This window comes from Vulpes vulpes, chromosome 12, assembly GCF_048418805.1.
Source record: "Vulpes vulpes isolate BD-2025 chromosome 12, VulVul3, whole genome shotgun sequence".
NCBI lineage: Eukaryota > Metazoa > Chordata > Mammalia > Carnivora > Canidae > Vulpes > Vulpes vulpes.
Genome location: NC_132791.1, coordinates 173,379,329 through 173,392,707, shown reverse-complemented (window position 1 = coordinate 173,392,707; position 13,379 = coordinate 173,379,329). Strand labels below are relative to the sequence as shown.

Sequence of the window (13,379 nt, the reverse complement as noted above, 5' to 3'; positions counted from 1 at the left end):
GCCCTGGGACTGACCTAGCTTTGATCTCTGGATTGGGATCCTAAGCCGGGGTTGGCTTCTGCAGCAGTACTCCCCCAGCCCTGCACCCCAGCGCCTTCCTGTTCTCTGCTCCTCTGGCCTAGTTTGGGATTGCCTACTATCCCGGGATCCTCAGGCCTGCTTTCCTTCTGGAGAAGGCCCCAAAGAAGGCCAGAAACCCACTTGTACAGGCTTCCAGAAGTGGATGAGATCACACAGAACTGGGACAAATTCTCGTTGCAAAAGGGAGTCTGCACCGCTGACCAGGTTTTTCAGCCCAGGGTCCCCTTCCACAACCATCCTTGGGGATTCTCTCAGAAGAGCGGTTTTCAAGCCTCTCTGCCCAGCTCTGTAAGGTTTCATGGCCTCTCCTATTCCCTAGCTGAGAGAACCAACCACAAGGAAAAACCATGTTTTGGAATCTTAGCTTGGAAATGCTCAAGGTTGGTGATCAGAATATTTAGAATCAACTCAGAATCCAAATCCCCTGTGTGTAGCTCACACCCAGGCCTGGGCTGGGCGGGGGCTGAGGGGTGTGGGGGGTGAACACAGAACTATTTCCTCTCCTCCCCTCCTCTTCCCAAATGTCTACAAACACCCCTCCCTCATCCTCCCTTCTTGAATTAATGCCCCTTTCTAATCATAACTAAAGATCCAAGAATCTGTGGAGAACAGAGGAATGTGATTTTGCAATCCAAAGTCCTAATTATAGGGGGAAAAATGTTATTTCACAAAAAGAAAGGAAAAGAAAATGAATTTTGTTGAACAAGGGTAGAGGTGCCCAGTAGATGATTACGATTCGAGTAAGGAACTGTGCATTCCAATCATAGCCTCTCTGTGGAAAATGTGCTTTGTGAGTTTCTTAAAACTGACCAACTTTGATGCAAATTCATATGAAGATCTGATTTTCTGTGCGCTGTTGATGTGTCCTTTCTACCTCAGCCTTGTTATAGCGGGCAAACTTATGGAAGGCACGCACACACACACACACACACACACACACACACATACAAAGGGCTTTCAAATTTAAACAATAAAAACTGTCCTCATGCCATAAAACCTATTGCGGGACCATATAAATATTGGCATAACACGTCTGACTGATCCACAAAGTCACCGCTGTCAAATCTCAGATTGATATATTTATAAACACCCCCAAAGTTAAGGCATTAACAATCTTCCCAGATTTCTCAGTTTGGGTTTAAGCTCCAAAATTGTTTTCAAAAAGGAAACACATGTGAGCCTATGGGAACCCTAAGGAAAGCCGAACCTTGTTTGCACCTGGCACACGCGTACGATGGCCCTGACTGGAGCCAGTGAGCAAGTGAAATTCAGACTGGCAACTGGGATTATTCCTGGGACTCTTGCCTTCAAAGTCCTCCCCACCGTTCTCCCTTGCTCCCCTCATTTCTCACCGCCCACAGAGGGTGCAGAGAACAGGAGCCTGGGGTTTTGCTACGCCTTCGTGCAGAGCAATTTGATTTGCTTTGTTTTTTGTTTTGTCCCTCTCTAAAGGGTAAAGATGTTCCCGCATTGTTGCAGGACTGTACTTCTTTATGCCCCGACAATCATGAGACAGCCTGAGGGACTGAAATTCTCTCACCCAGTCCCCTACCCCCGCTGGAGAGAAAGTGCTAGACAGAGCTGGGTTTGTTCAGGAGCCGGGGCGGAGCAAGGCTTGGAGAGAATCCCCCTTTTCTGGGCTGTTTGATGTCTAGGGTTTGAAGATTTATATCAAAGTGAGAAAAGCAGTGTTATCAGAAGGTGGGTTAAGGCTCCTGCTCTGTTTCAAAACAAATGCAAAAAAACAAACAAACCAATCCTGATTCAGAGGACCCTGGACCCCCTTCCACACAGATGGCCACTGGAACTGGACGCCCTGCCTTGGACTTGGGGCATCCTTCCGATTTAGGATGAGCCAAGAGTGAGACCAAACTTCAGGTTTCTCTTATTTTCTTCCAAACAACAAGGAAGAGACACCAACTCCCAATTATTCATTCAGCGTCCTGAGGAATAATGAGAAGTGGTGGAAATGATAGCCTCTCACCGTAAATAAATCTTCTCCAAGAAAACTAAGACATTTCTTCATAGAAAGGGGCAACATTATTATTATTATTTTTTTAAATCAAATGAAAGTAAATTGCGGTGGGGAGCCTTGCAAATCAGCCATCTAGAGAGGAGGAATCCGGCCTCCCTTCCCACTTATGCATGTTTACATGAAAAATTGGGCCAGGAGCCTGGCTGCGTGCTTTACTGGCACAGAAGTCAGATGGCTGAAGTTTGTCACTCATGTATTTGGGCCTCCAACCTACCTCAGTTAGGCTTTAACTACTGACGGGCAAAAAAAAAAAAAAAAAAAAAAAAAAAAAAGTAGAAGATACCTGTGTGGCAAGCAGACTTTTAAAAATATCGATTGGCCTAGAATACCGGAGGAGTACATTTTCTAAAGCCAAGAGTGTGTGAATACGGAAGTAAGTTGTCCTAAACAAAGCAACAGCAACATCAACAAAATCCTCCCAACTATACTATATGCTCTGGCACCCTTGGTGTCAGAAGCAACTTGTTATTTGGGCAGGGAAATGCTGGGGACACAGCTACGGAGGCGGCCCTGGCTCATGTTTGCCCTCTGTTTATTGTGTTGAGCAGGAAAGCTGGTGGTTTGGCATAGGGGAGGTCCTATATGAGAGGAGGTATCGAGAAGGGACATTGCTAAATAAAAACTGCTGGGGTAAAGGGATAAAGGGGAAAAGATCAGGACGCTAGAATCTGGCATCCCATAATAAATAGGGTTATTTGGAGCAGCCCGTGTGGAAAGGGGCCCAGATGGTTATGGCATCGAGGCGGATAAACATGGTATCTAGACATGATTTCCTCACCGAGATCAGAAACTAGAATCTCTGCCTATTTGGATGTCGATCTATCACTGTGTCAGATACAGCGTGGAAAACTGTCACACATTTTTTTTTTTTTGCGTGTGTTTTTTTTTTTTTTAACAAAAGAAAATGTGCAAAAAGTAGGGGAACGCAGGGGAGGTGGTTTTGTGAATGGCCTGGGAGCAGAGAAGTGGAAAAAGCAGCCCATGGAGGGTGTGGTTTAACTAACTTTGTGTTTTGCCACACGCTGCCTTCATTTACAGCTACGTCTGATAAATGAACACCGTTTGACATCACTGATAAATATGCTACTACCAGGGCCCACCAGAAAGCCAGGGTGCTGGGGCCCGGCTAAAGCTTCTGCCCGTGGCATCTGCTCGGGGAGGGGGAGGCAAGTATATTTTTCGTCTCAGTAAAATTATCTGCCAGAGAAACAATGAAGTGTGAAAAAGTACTATTTAGAGTGTGCCTGTCTACATATGCTTCAAAGATGCGGTTACCTTCTGGGGAGCTTCTCTTCTTATAAATGCACATACAGATCTCCTTCCAATGTCAGTGAGTTTTTCAAACTAATATCGCAGGTTGGAAACAATGGCACCTATTTAGTTTTGCGCACGGTTAAGCCAGAAGCACCGGTGCGCCTTCCTCCAGGCTGGCACCTAAGACCCTCAGACCAGAGGCGCAGTTAACAGCACGGAGGTTACACGTTTACTACCCTTCATCTCTACCACGATCATTTTTCTTAAAAAAAAAAAAAAAAAGAGACTGAGCGGAGGAAGTCAGGGGCAGGGTGTTCTCCGAGGCTGCAAACAATAAATAATAAGAAGAAATTTTTAATGTACGCTTCCCACATAAATTTCATTTCGTGAATACACTGGTAAGGACACGTGGCTGGGGCTTCCAAAATGTGGCGTTTCCCACTGATGGCTCCAACTTGCGAGTGGGCTTAGTTCTGTAATTGGAATGAAAGGAATTTTAACACTATTTAGACAAAGACTCAGATGCAGTGGAAGGGGAAAGCTAGATTTCCTTACACCATTTATTGATTTATTTGCTTATTTATTTATTTTAATTTAGAGACTTATTTCTACTAGGGACACTAAGGCAGAATTTAGGTTTTCTTTGTTAAACGACAACAACAACAACAACAAACAACCACACGTATTTGTGTTTGCCACTCATACTACATTTGAAAGTTTTTAGTAACGGTTGTATCTAAAGCTGCCTTTCACGAAGGGGTTAACCTTCTCTTAAAGCCAGCCACCCAAATCCCATTTTTGCTAGCGCCTCTCTGCTTTCTAATGTTTGGGGCCAAAGCCCACTCATTATAGTAAACTGCCTTGTAGAGAGAGTCCTATCAAAATGCTTAATTGTGGCACAACCGTGTTTCTCCCAGGTCCTGATCCTCAGGTGACTTCAGCAAGTCCATCCTGTATGACACTCTTATTTTGAGTGTTTGCCTATTATAAGCTTTCATCTGAGGCTGAGCTTTTTTTGCAATAAACGATATCTCCATTTCTGCCCCTTCAGGGGGAATCTGCCTATCTCCTCCTTGGGAGCGGAGGGAAAAAAAACCCCAAAACCTCAGAAGCAGAGAACAGCTAACTTTAAGCAAATGGAAGTACGTTTACTATTAAGACTTTTGTTAAGGAAATTAAGTGTAGAGTCAGGAGTTCTATCCAAACTGGCACATAAAGGAAGGTCAAAATACAGTGGGGATGCACTGTCTTCATGTTCTGTGAAAAAGGGGAAGGAAGACAGGATGATCAACTGGCCAGAACTCAGCAGCGCCAAGCACAACCTGTTTTCTTCAAAATAAGGCCTTCGTTCAGAGTTGCAATATTATCTTTAAAAAAAAAAGAAAGAAAGAAACAAACAAACAAACAAGAACACCCAAACCAAAATAAAACAAAAGTCATCGTGTTTGGCTATATTTTCAAAACAGTGTTGGCTTTGTCTAACATTCTTTTAGCATTCTAGGGGAAGTTGATTAGGAGCGCAAACTGCATGAATTTGTAACATTAGTTGCATGAATTTATGTCATTTTAAAATAGGTCAACGCTGTTAGTGAAGGTAGTTTGAGACTTTCCAAGTCATCTTTGAAGTTAGCCTCCTCCATACACAGCCTATTTGGGGGTAAATACTGATCAATCAAAGCACAGCTTTTATTCTATGAAGCCGTTACTTTTTGCTTATATTTCTGGAGTTAAGGTGATCTGAAATCATTGCCAGCTTGTCTTAAGCGGAGAAGCCCTCTGCTAAACACACACACACACACACACACACACACACAGAGTGAAAATATGATTTAATAACACAGTTTAAATCCAGATATGTACTTGGGGTTATGTAAGTAAGGGGTGGGTTTTTCTTTTTTCCTATTTAAGACAAATGACCTTCGAAGTTAAAAACAAACAAACAATTTGATTTGTCCAAAGTGTTGATGTTAAGTCGGGTCAGGCCTTGCTAACAAGAAAATCATGGTGCGTAAGGGAAGAAGGAAAAATAATCAATTTTAGCCAAAAGGCAAGAATTGTTTATCTTTACCATTAAATGCATATGTGCCCAAGCCACCTCTGTCATGCCTTCTTTGCCTGGCCCATTTCTCTCTAGATGGGCTTGCTGCTGGACCAGAAGCTCAGGGCGGTGCTGAGAAGGCCCTGCTACTCTCTGGTTGGGATTTTTGTTTGTTTGTTTTCACCAGAGGGCAATGATGTCTCCACTCACTTGAAAACCAAAAACTTTGGGGCTGGGGGAGGGGGAGCCTGCATTTTGAGAGGTCATGAATTGACATTTATATTAAATATAGCTAATTATTCAAAGGGACCGGCCTCCCACCTCACAAAACAGCCTATGTTTCACCCTGAATTATTATTGCCTCCCTACGCTTCCATTAATCCTTCCTCTGGAGAAAAGGATGCATTTTACACTTCTAATGTGATTTTGGGTCCAGTTAAACTGTACACTAAGAAACTAAGCACAGAATCAAAAAAAAAATGCAGTTTATTATTGTAGATTATTCTTTCTCTTGATATAACCAGAATTGAAAATGAAAGGAAAGCACATAGGAACATCACGCGTGGTTAGTTAGTAACTCAAGATATAAAACAATTTTGCACAGCAAAATATGTAAAAGAAAAGTAACTGACAAGATTTTTTTATATTTATTGTGGTAAGATTTACTTTTCATTTTTTTTTTTTTTTTAAAGACAGGATGTCAGTCCCTGAAAATAACATTTACTGATTATTGCCTTTAAAACTGTGGATTTTTTTTTTAAGTTACAGAAAATCCAGTTCTGCACCACAATACAACTGTAAAAAAATCTGCATCATCTTAAAACTGTGCAGTAATGCCATTTTTATAACTGCATAAATTTTATTAGCGTTCTAAACAGTTTTGCAAATTTTTTTTTTTTGTATTATATGCTTGCAGGTTATATCTTAGTGCAATTCAGTCCCAAATACTTTAAATTTGAAAAAAAAAAAACATACATTTTGAATGTAAAATACCCCTACAGATATAAACAGGGGTGTTTCCCCTTTAATACTTTGGTTTTCAATACAGTCAGTGGTATAGCAAAGACTACACATACCCAACTTATATTTAAGTTGCAAGCACATGCTGTATAAGCTACTTTTTTTTTAAACAGTCCCCTTGCAAACTCTACCCCCCTTAACATCACAACAGTAAACAATTTAGTGCATCAATCTTTTAAAAAATCTACAGCTAAACAGACCTAACTCTTTCAAATTTATCTATAACATTCCTTTATCTGTAGCATACATTTTAACTGGGCTAACAGATTATAAAAACTAGAATTAAATTATATACTAGAAACCCATAGCATTCCACATTTGACAATGACCAAAAGCCAAAAAAAAAAATAATAATAATAAAAATAAAACAAACCAAAAATAACGGGGCAGATTTCATTTTTTTTTAAAAAATAAATTTTAGACTGCTTTCCGCAACAGCACAATTTTAGTCCCCAAAATGGGGTGTCATTCTTATTAAAAAGAAAACATTAAGAGTTCTTTTAATGTTTGCCATGTTAAATTTTTTAACCCATTCTGGCATCTTTGACAAGGAATGCCTTCAGTGCATTTACAATGGGAGGCTGAAGTTCTGAGTAACTCAAAGCAGTTTTGGAGCAGATGCAAACTTTCATGGGAAGAAGGCTCTAGGGTGGCACTTTTTTGTTCTGAACTCAAAAAAGTCATGAGGCAATAAAACAAAAGTATGAATGCCATGCCATAAGTCTTCGAACGTCCATTTCCAAGCCAAAAGGAAAAAAAAAAAAGAAAAAAAAATAATTATACCATACATGTCCAGCATGCAGGCTTTTTTTTTTTTATTAATATAATGTCTCTTTTCCATAAAGTCTTTGAAACAGTTATAGTTCATTGTTGCTAAGACAAAGTAGCAAGCATAATAATGCATGAGATGAGAATGAGTTTTTTAATGGCAGACTAAACTCTCAGATTTGGCATGATAAGGCCAAAACTCACAAGTCACACCCAGAAGGTTGATGCAGGCTTGATTGTGGCAGGTTCATGAGGATTTTTTTTTTTCTCTAGTTTAGCATAACAATGCTAAAGAAAAAAAACCCGGTGGAACTCAGCGCGCTGCAAGTCTATAACATTTCACATTTTTTTTTTTTTTTTCCTTTGCAAGCTCAATCTCACATGAAGAACTCAGGAGGAGGGGGGGGGGGGGAAACCCTTAGCTTTTTTTTTTTCTTTTCTTTTCTTTTCTTTTCTCTCTGAGGAGATGAGTGGAAAGGGTGTGAGGATGGAGGTTGGGAAAAAGGACAACACAGCAAGCTCCAAAAAGTAAAATTTTTTAAAAAAAAAAATCCAAACAAAGTAAAACACACACGGAAAATGAACACCAGCTCATGAACTGAAGAAGAAGAAGAAGAGAGAGAGAGAGAGAAAAAAAAAAACAGTGTGAATGATGCAGGTTTCAGGGGTGAGCGTGGAGACCTGTGCTGAAGGTCGTGTGCGTGCGTGTGTGTGTGCGCGCGTGTGCGTGTGTGCAGGGGTGTCCGTGGGAACAAGCCGGCAAGGTGCGGGGAATCTCAGATCGGCAGTCCACGAGCCGCACATCCACTCCCTCCCCACCCGGCACGGCCCCCGCCCCCGCCCCCGCCCGCGCCACGGTCCCCGCCACCGCCGAGGGGAGCCGGGGGGTGTGCGCGTGTGCGTGCGCGCGTGCGGGGCGCGGGCGGTCTCCGCGGGGCGCGGGCGCGGGCGCGGGCGGGGGCGCGGGCGGGGGCGCGGGCGCGGGCGGGGGGCGGCGAGCGCGGCCCCGGCACCGCGGGCCCCTCGCGGAGGTGGCTATAGCTGGGGGCGCGGGGCAGACTCACATGAAAAACTCGGGAGAGGACGGGTTGTCGCTGCTCGAGCCGTTTTCTCGGAAGCCGCTGCTCACCAGCTTCTCGTACTTCTCCTTGTACGCGTCCCTCTCGCGCACCAGCCTGGAGATCTCCTGCTTGAGGTGGTCGACCTGCTGCAGCAGCTGGTTCTTCTCGGACTCCAGGACGTGCCTCTGCTGCACCCTCTTGAAGCGGCAGGACTGGGCATAGCCGCGGTTTTTCAGGGTCCGCCTCTTCTGCTTGAGCCGGATCACCTCCTCCTTGCTCACGCCGCGCAGCTGCCGGTTCAGCTCGCGCACCGACATGGTCACCAGCTGCTCGTCGGAGAAGCGGTCGTCGAAGTGCAGGCCGCCGGCCGCGTGGTGCGGGTGCAGGGCGCCCCCCGCCCCCGCCGCGCCCCCGCCGCCGCCGCCGCCGCCGCCGCCGCCGCCGCCGCCGCCGCCCCCGGAGCCGGCCGGGCCGCCGCCGCCGCCGCCGCCGCCGCCGCCGCCGCCTCCGCCCGCGCCCCCGGCCGAGGCGGACGCGCCGCCCGCGGAGCCGGGCGCGCCGGCCGTCGGGTGGTGGTGGTGGCCCGCGGCGTGGTGGTGGTGGTGGTGGTGGTAGTGCGGGCCCGCGCCGCTCTGCGCGGCGGCCGCGGCGATCACGGCGGACACCACGGCGGCGGCGGGGCCCATGTCGTCGCCGCCGCCGCCCAGCGAGGCCCCGGCGCCGGCCCCGGCCCCGGCCCCGGCCCCGGCCCCGGCCCCGGCCGCCGCCGCCAGCTGCTGCGCCCCGCGCGCGTAGCCATCGAAGCCGCCCTGCAGCGGGTGGCTGCTGCTGATGAGCGCCTCGACCGCGTCCTCGGGGCTGAAGCCCAGCGCCTCGGGGTTCAGCTGCTGCGGGTAGCCGGTCATCCAGTAGTAGTCCTCCAGGTGCGCCTTCTGCTCGCTGCCCGAGCCCGGGCTGGGCGCCGAGAAGCTGGGGGACGGCGGCACCGAGCTGCACGGCGTGCTCATGGGGGTGGAGGACAGCGAGCCCCCGGCGATGAGACGGCCGCACTGGCTGATGATGCGGTCGGTCTCCACCGGCTCCTTCTTCACCTCGAACTTCATCAGATCGAAGTCATTAACATATTCCATGGCCAGGGGACTGGTGGGCAGGTCGGAGTTGCTCATCGCCAGTTCCGATGCCATCCTCCTGCCGCCGCCGCCGCCGCCGCCGCCGCCGCCGCCGCCCCGCCAGATGGGCTGCAGGAGAGGGGCGAGCGGGCTGTGCTGCGCGGCCAGCGGGTGAGCCAGCTTGCCGGGCTGGGGCGCTTCTAGCTCGCGCGGCGCTGGCGGCGGCGGCCCGAGACCTCCGAGCGCGCACACACCCCCCGCCCTGCCCGCGCGCCCCGCGCCCGCCCGCCCTCCCCCCTGCTCACGCCAATGTGCTCGCTCGCTCGCTCGCTCGCTCGCCCCGGCCCCTCCTCGCCTGCTCGCCTCCGTGCGTGCCGAGCCGGCGGCCTCAGGCTCGGGAAGGTCCTCCGCGGGCTGCGGCGGCGGCGGCGGCGGCGGCGGCGGCGGCGGCGAAGCCGGAGGAGCCCGGCCGGGTGCGCGGCGTCCCCCGCTCGCCGCTCCGCTGCGCGCTGTGCATAGGGAGGGCTCGCCCCGCCGGCCGGGCTGCAGCGGGGCGCGCGCGGCGGCCGCTCGGGGCTGGAGGCGCGGCGGGCGGCTGTCCGGCGGCGCGGGCCTTGGCACGGGGGAGTTAACACTTCATGCTTCTCGCCTTCTCTTCTGCCTGCTTTTTATTGTTTTTTTTCTCCTCTCCTCTCTCTCTGTCTCTCTCTCTCTCCCCCTCGCGCGCTCTCTCCGTGCAAAGTGCAAGACAGAGGTGCAGCCCGGCTGGAGGAAAAGGAGGGGGGGAGTTGAGTTCTTTCTTGCCTTTTTTTTTTTTTCTTTTTTTTTTTTCTTTAAAAAAAAAAAAAAAGCAAAATAGCGAAGTCCCGGGGAAAAAGGCGAGGCAGAGAGCGAAAGGAGGGGGGTGGGGGGGAGGCCGAGCCGAAGAGCGGCCCGAGCCACAGCTCGAAGATGAAAAAAGATTTTAAAGCCTCTGATCCAAGCAAGAAGAGTTTAAAGCAATTGCTGAGTTTTATAGCACTTGTGACGTCAGGCCCAAATGGGAAATTGACTGGTACTCGGGGCCAATGGGAGGCGGCGAGAGCGGCCGCGATTAGCATAATAGATAGAAACAAGGAAACTTTTCGGAGCTGTCAATCAGGGCCCAATCAGCTGACTGTCAGCTGGGACGAGCGGCCTTAACCCTTCCCGCGCCGCGGCCTCCCGGGGAGCGAGCGCAGCCCCGGCGCAAAGTTGGGTGCGGGAGGGGAAGGAGGCGCGCGGCGGGGCCGCGGCAACCCGGGGGCACCCGGGGGCACCCGGAGGCCGGTTTGCTCCCCTCGGAGCGCGGCGGAGGCCTGCCTTGGGGCGCCGGCTGGGCCCGGCTCCGCATCCCGGGCACCCCCACCCCCTGGACCGCGAGCTGGCGGGGCAGCTCCCCCTGCTCGCCCCGCCTTAGGCACCCAGGAGTCTGCCCAAGGGGACCTGCCTTCCCGGAGCGAAGCCGCGCGGGGAGCTCAAACTTAGCCCAAAGAGCGCAAACTCTTTGTCCCTCTCCCCGGGACCCGCGCGCTGGGGCGCAGGGCTGCGGGGCGGGGAGCTGCGGGGCCCGGCTCGGCGCAGGAGGCGCCTGGCGGGGCGGCGCTCGGGGGGCCCGGGCCGGGTCGCGGTCCGCGCGGGGTGCACGGGAAGCCCGTTTCGTCGCCCTCTTTGAAGGAGGGGAAATAAGTTGTTCGGGGGCCGTGACGCGCGGAGACTGGCCGCCCGCTGGCGTCGCGTGCCCTTGGGGGGAGCGGGCGCGGGCGCGGGCGCGGGCGCGAGGGGACTCGGGGTGCCGGAGCCGAGCGGGGTGCCGGGCGGGGCGGGGGGCTGGGCCCTGGGGCTGCCGACTCCCGCCCGAGGCCGGCCTGCACGGTCCTGCCCTCGTTGCTCTCCCTTCCTCTCCTCTCGCGCCCCCCACTTCTGTCGCGCGGACACACTCCCACGCACACGCTCATGCACACTCCCGCTCACCCCCTCAGGAAATCGGACCCTTGTTTATCAGGGTCCCGCGCGCCCTTTGCACTTTCACATTTCGCTCAATGAGTTCAGACTCGGCGGTGCAGAGACGTCTGTGTTGGGGCGGGGGTGGGCGACACCCCATCCGTCGCCGGCTCCCCTCGAAGGGGTTAAGTTTTAAGCCGCGGTTTCTCGGACCAGCCCGGAAATCCACAGTGGGGGTGGGGTGGGGGTCTGCTTCTCCAGCCCCCCCCCCCCCCGCAGTTGCAGATGCTAATAACTATTCAGTTTTCTAGACCGATTCTTTTAAAACTTATGCAAAAAAAAAAAAAGAAAGAAAGAAAGAAAGAAAGAAAGAAAGAAAGAAAGAAAAAAGAAAAGAAAAAAAAAAGAAAAAGGAAAGAAAGAAACAGAAAAGAGAAAAGAAAGAACCAACAACTGTTTCTAAGATTTTAAAGCGATAGGCAAGTCGGAGAAACCGAGATTTATTTGGGGGAAAGCAAGCGTGCGCCAAGCCGACCCAACGTGTGGAAGACCAGCCCGCCTACTTGGATATTGAGACTGTTGATTCCTCCAATTAATGAAATGCATTTGGTGTTAATCATATTTATTTTACTTTATGGGAGGGGGAGACGCTAGGAGGGCGCACTAAAAAAAAAAAAAAAAAAAAAAAAAAATCTGAAAAGCCTGCAAAAGAATCCGAGTGAAAACTATTGTTGGATTTTTACCTCAACAGCGCCACCTTTCGGCAAAGGTCAGTTGAAATTGATCCGTGTCCAGTTTTGTTGAAGTGAAAAAAGAAGCTGGTTTCTCAAGGTGGGAGGGGGACTGAGGCACGGAAAGTTTGCGGTGGGAGAGAACCCGACCTTGTAGGAGAGGGGCTAAGGACTGAGCTGGCGGCTGCGGGAATCCTCTTTCCCCCACTGCCCCCCCCCCCCCCCCCCCCCCCGCCGAGGTTCGACAAAGAGGCCAGGAGACACAGAAGCCTTCGGAGTATGATTCTGCTGAGATCTTTTGCAAGTGAATCCCACGCGTAACAGGGCCCCAAACTCTTTAAAAGTGCCGGGATGGATTTTCAACGGGCTTTATGGCAATATCAATAGAATTAAAGTTACTTGTAATTCGGTGATAAATGAGATGTCTCTAGTAAGTATGATTAAGTGCAGTGCTATAAAGTTGTTTATCTGAAAAGTAATTCTCAGAAAACCTGACTTCTGACACTTAGTCATATATTAAGCCAGCTTCTTGAACATTGCACTTCAGAACTGCTCTCACCCACCCCACAGCATGCCTTACTATTTATAATGAGACCTTAGGTGTCACTCATTCGCTTCTTACACCAGATTAGACTCTGTTAATTTCTCTGATGCTGGCAGCCTTCAGTTCCAGCAAACCCAGAATCCCTAATGAGAGACTCTCCAAAAGGTTTGTAGGCACACCATAACCCTAAAAGGCCAGTGCCATTGGCATTTTCCAGGAAGGCACTTTCTCCTTTTCATTATTGCTGCAGAGAAGCTGTTTATAAGGGTAGTTTTGGTTTTATGGGAGCACTTTGTAGGGTTGGAATGAAGTGTGTCGATGGCCAGTTAGGAAGAAAGACTGAAGATTGTGTCAATATTTATGCAACCTAACAGAATTCCTTTGCTTTCCTCCTTTCAAACAGTATTTTACCTAGTAATGAAGCAAAGAGATTATAGTTTATGTATTCAAAGGAAAATCCACTGCTTAAATTACATAAACATATTAGGTCACTTAGCATTGTCCACAGTGATTGTTTTCCAGGGCGCCCCCCCCCTCCTTTTTTATCATTAGCCACAAAAATCTGAAGTTTATATTTTTCATGTAAAATATGAATATAAGTGTATTTAGGAAGAATTAATTCATTTTTTTTGTTTGTAATAATTGGGTGTTGTGGGCTTTTTTTTTTTTTTATCCTTTTGCGTCACATTTTTTGTTAAAATCTGTAAGATAGGATCCCTGCCTCTCTTGAAAGTATTTTTGGCCAGGAACACTGAAACTGCTACATTTATAAATAA

The 13,379-nt window shown here is 49.4% G+C and overlaps 1 protein-coding gene across 5 annotated transcripts in view; it reads right to left on the bottom strand.

The window, feature by feature from the left end:
• The window catches only part of MAF (MAF bZIP transcription factor), a 335,092-nt gene extending 325,097 nt beyond the window's left edge, over nt 1-9,995 (bottom strand). For 3 of the 5 annotated variants that reach the window (XR_011996115.1, XM_072731479.1, XM_072731478.1), the window contains exon 1: nt 8,261-9,698. Coding sequence is in view for 4 of the 5 variants with exons in the window: in XM_072731479.1 (XP_072587580.1) it covers nt 8,261-9,441 (1,181 nt within the window). In the remaining variant the exon portion in view is untranslated. Of the gene's footprint in view, nt 1-3,712; nt 3,844-8,260 lie in introns of those variants that run through there. The other 2 variants (XM_072731476.1, XM_072731477.1) reach the window with 2 other exon arrangements.
• Nucleotides 9,996-13,379: the final 3,384 nt, after the last annotated feature.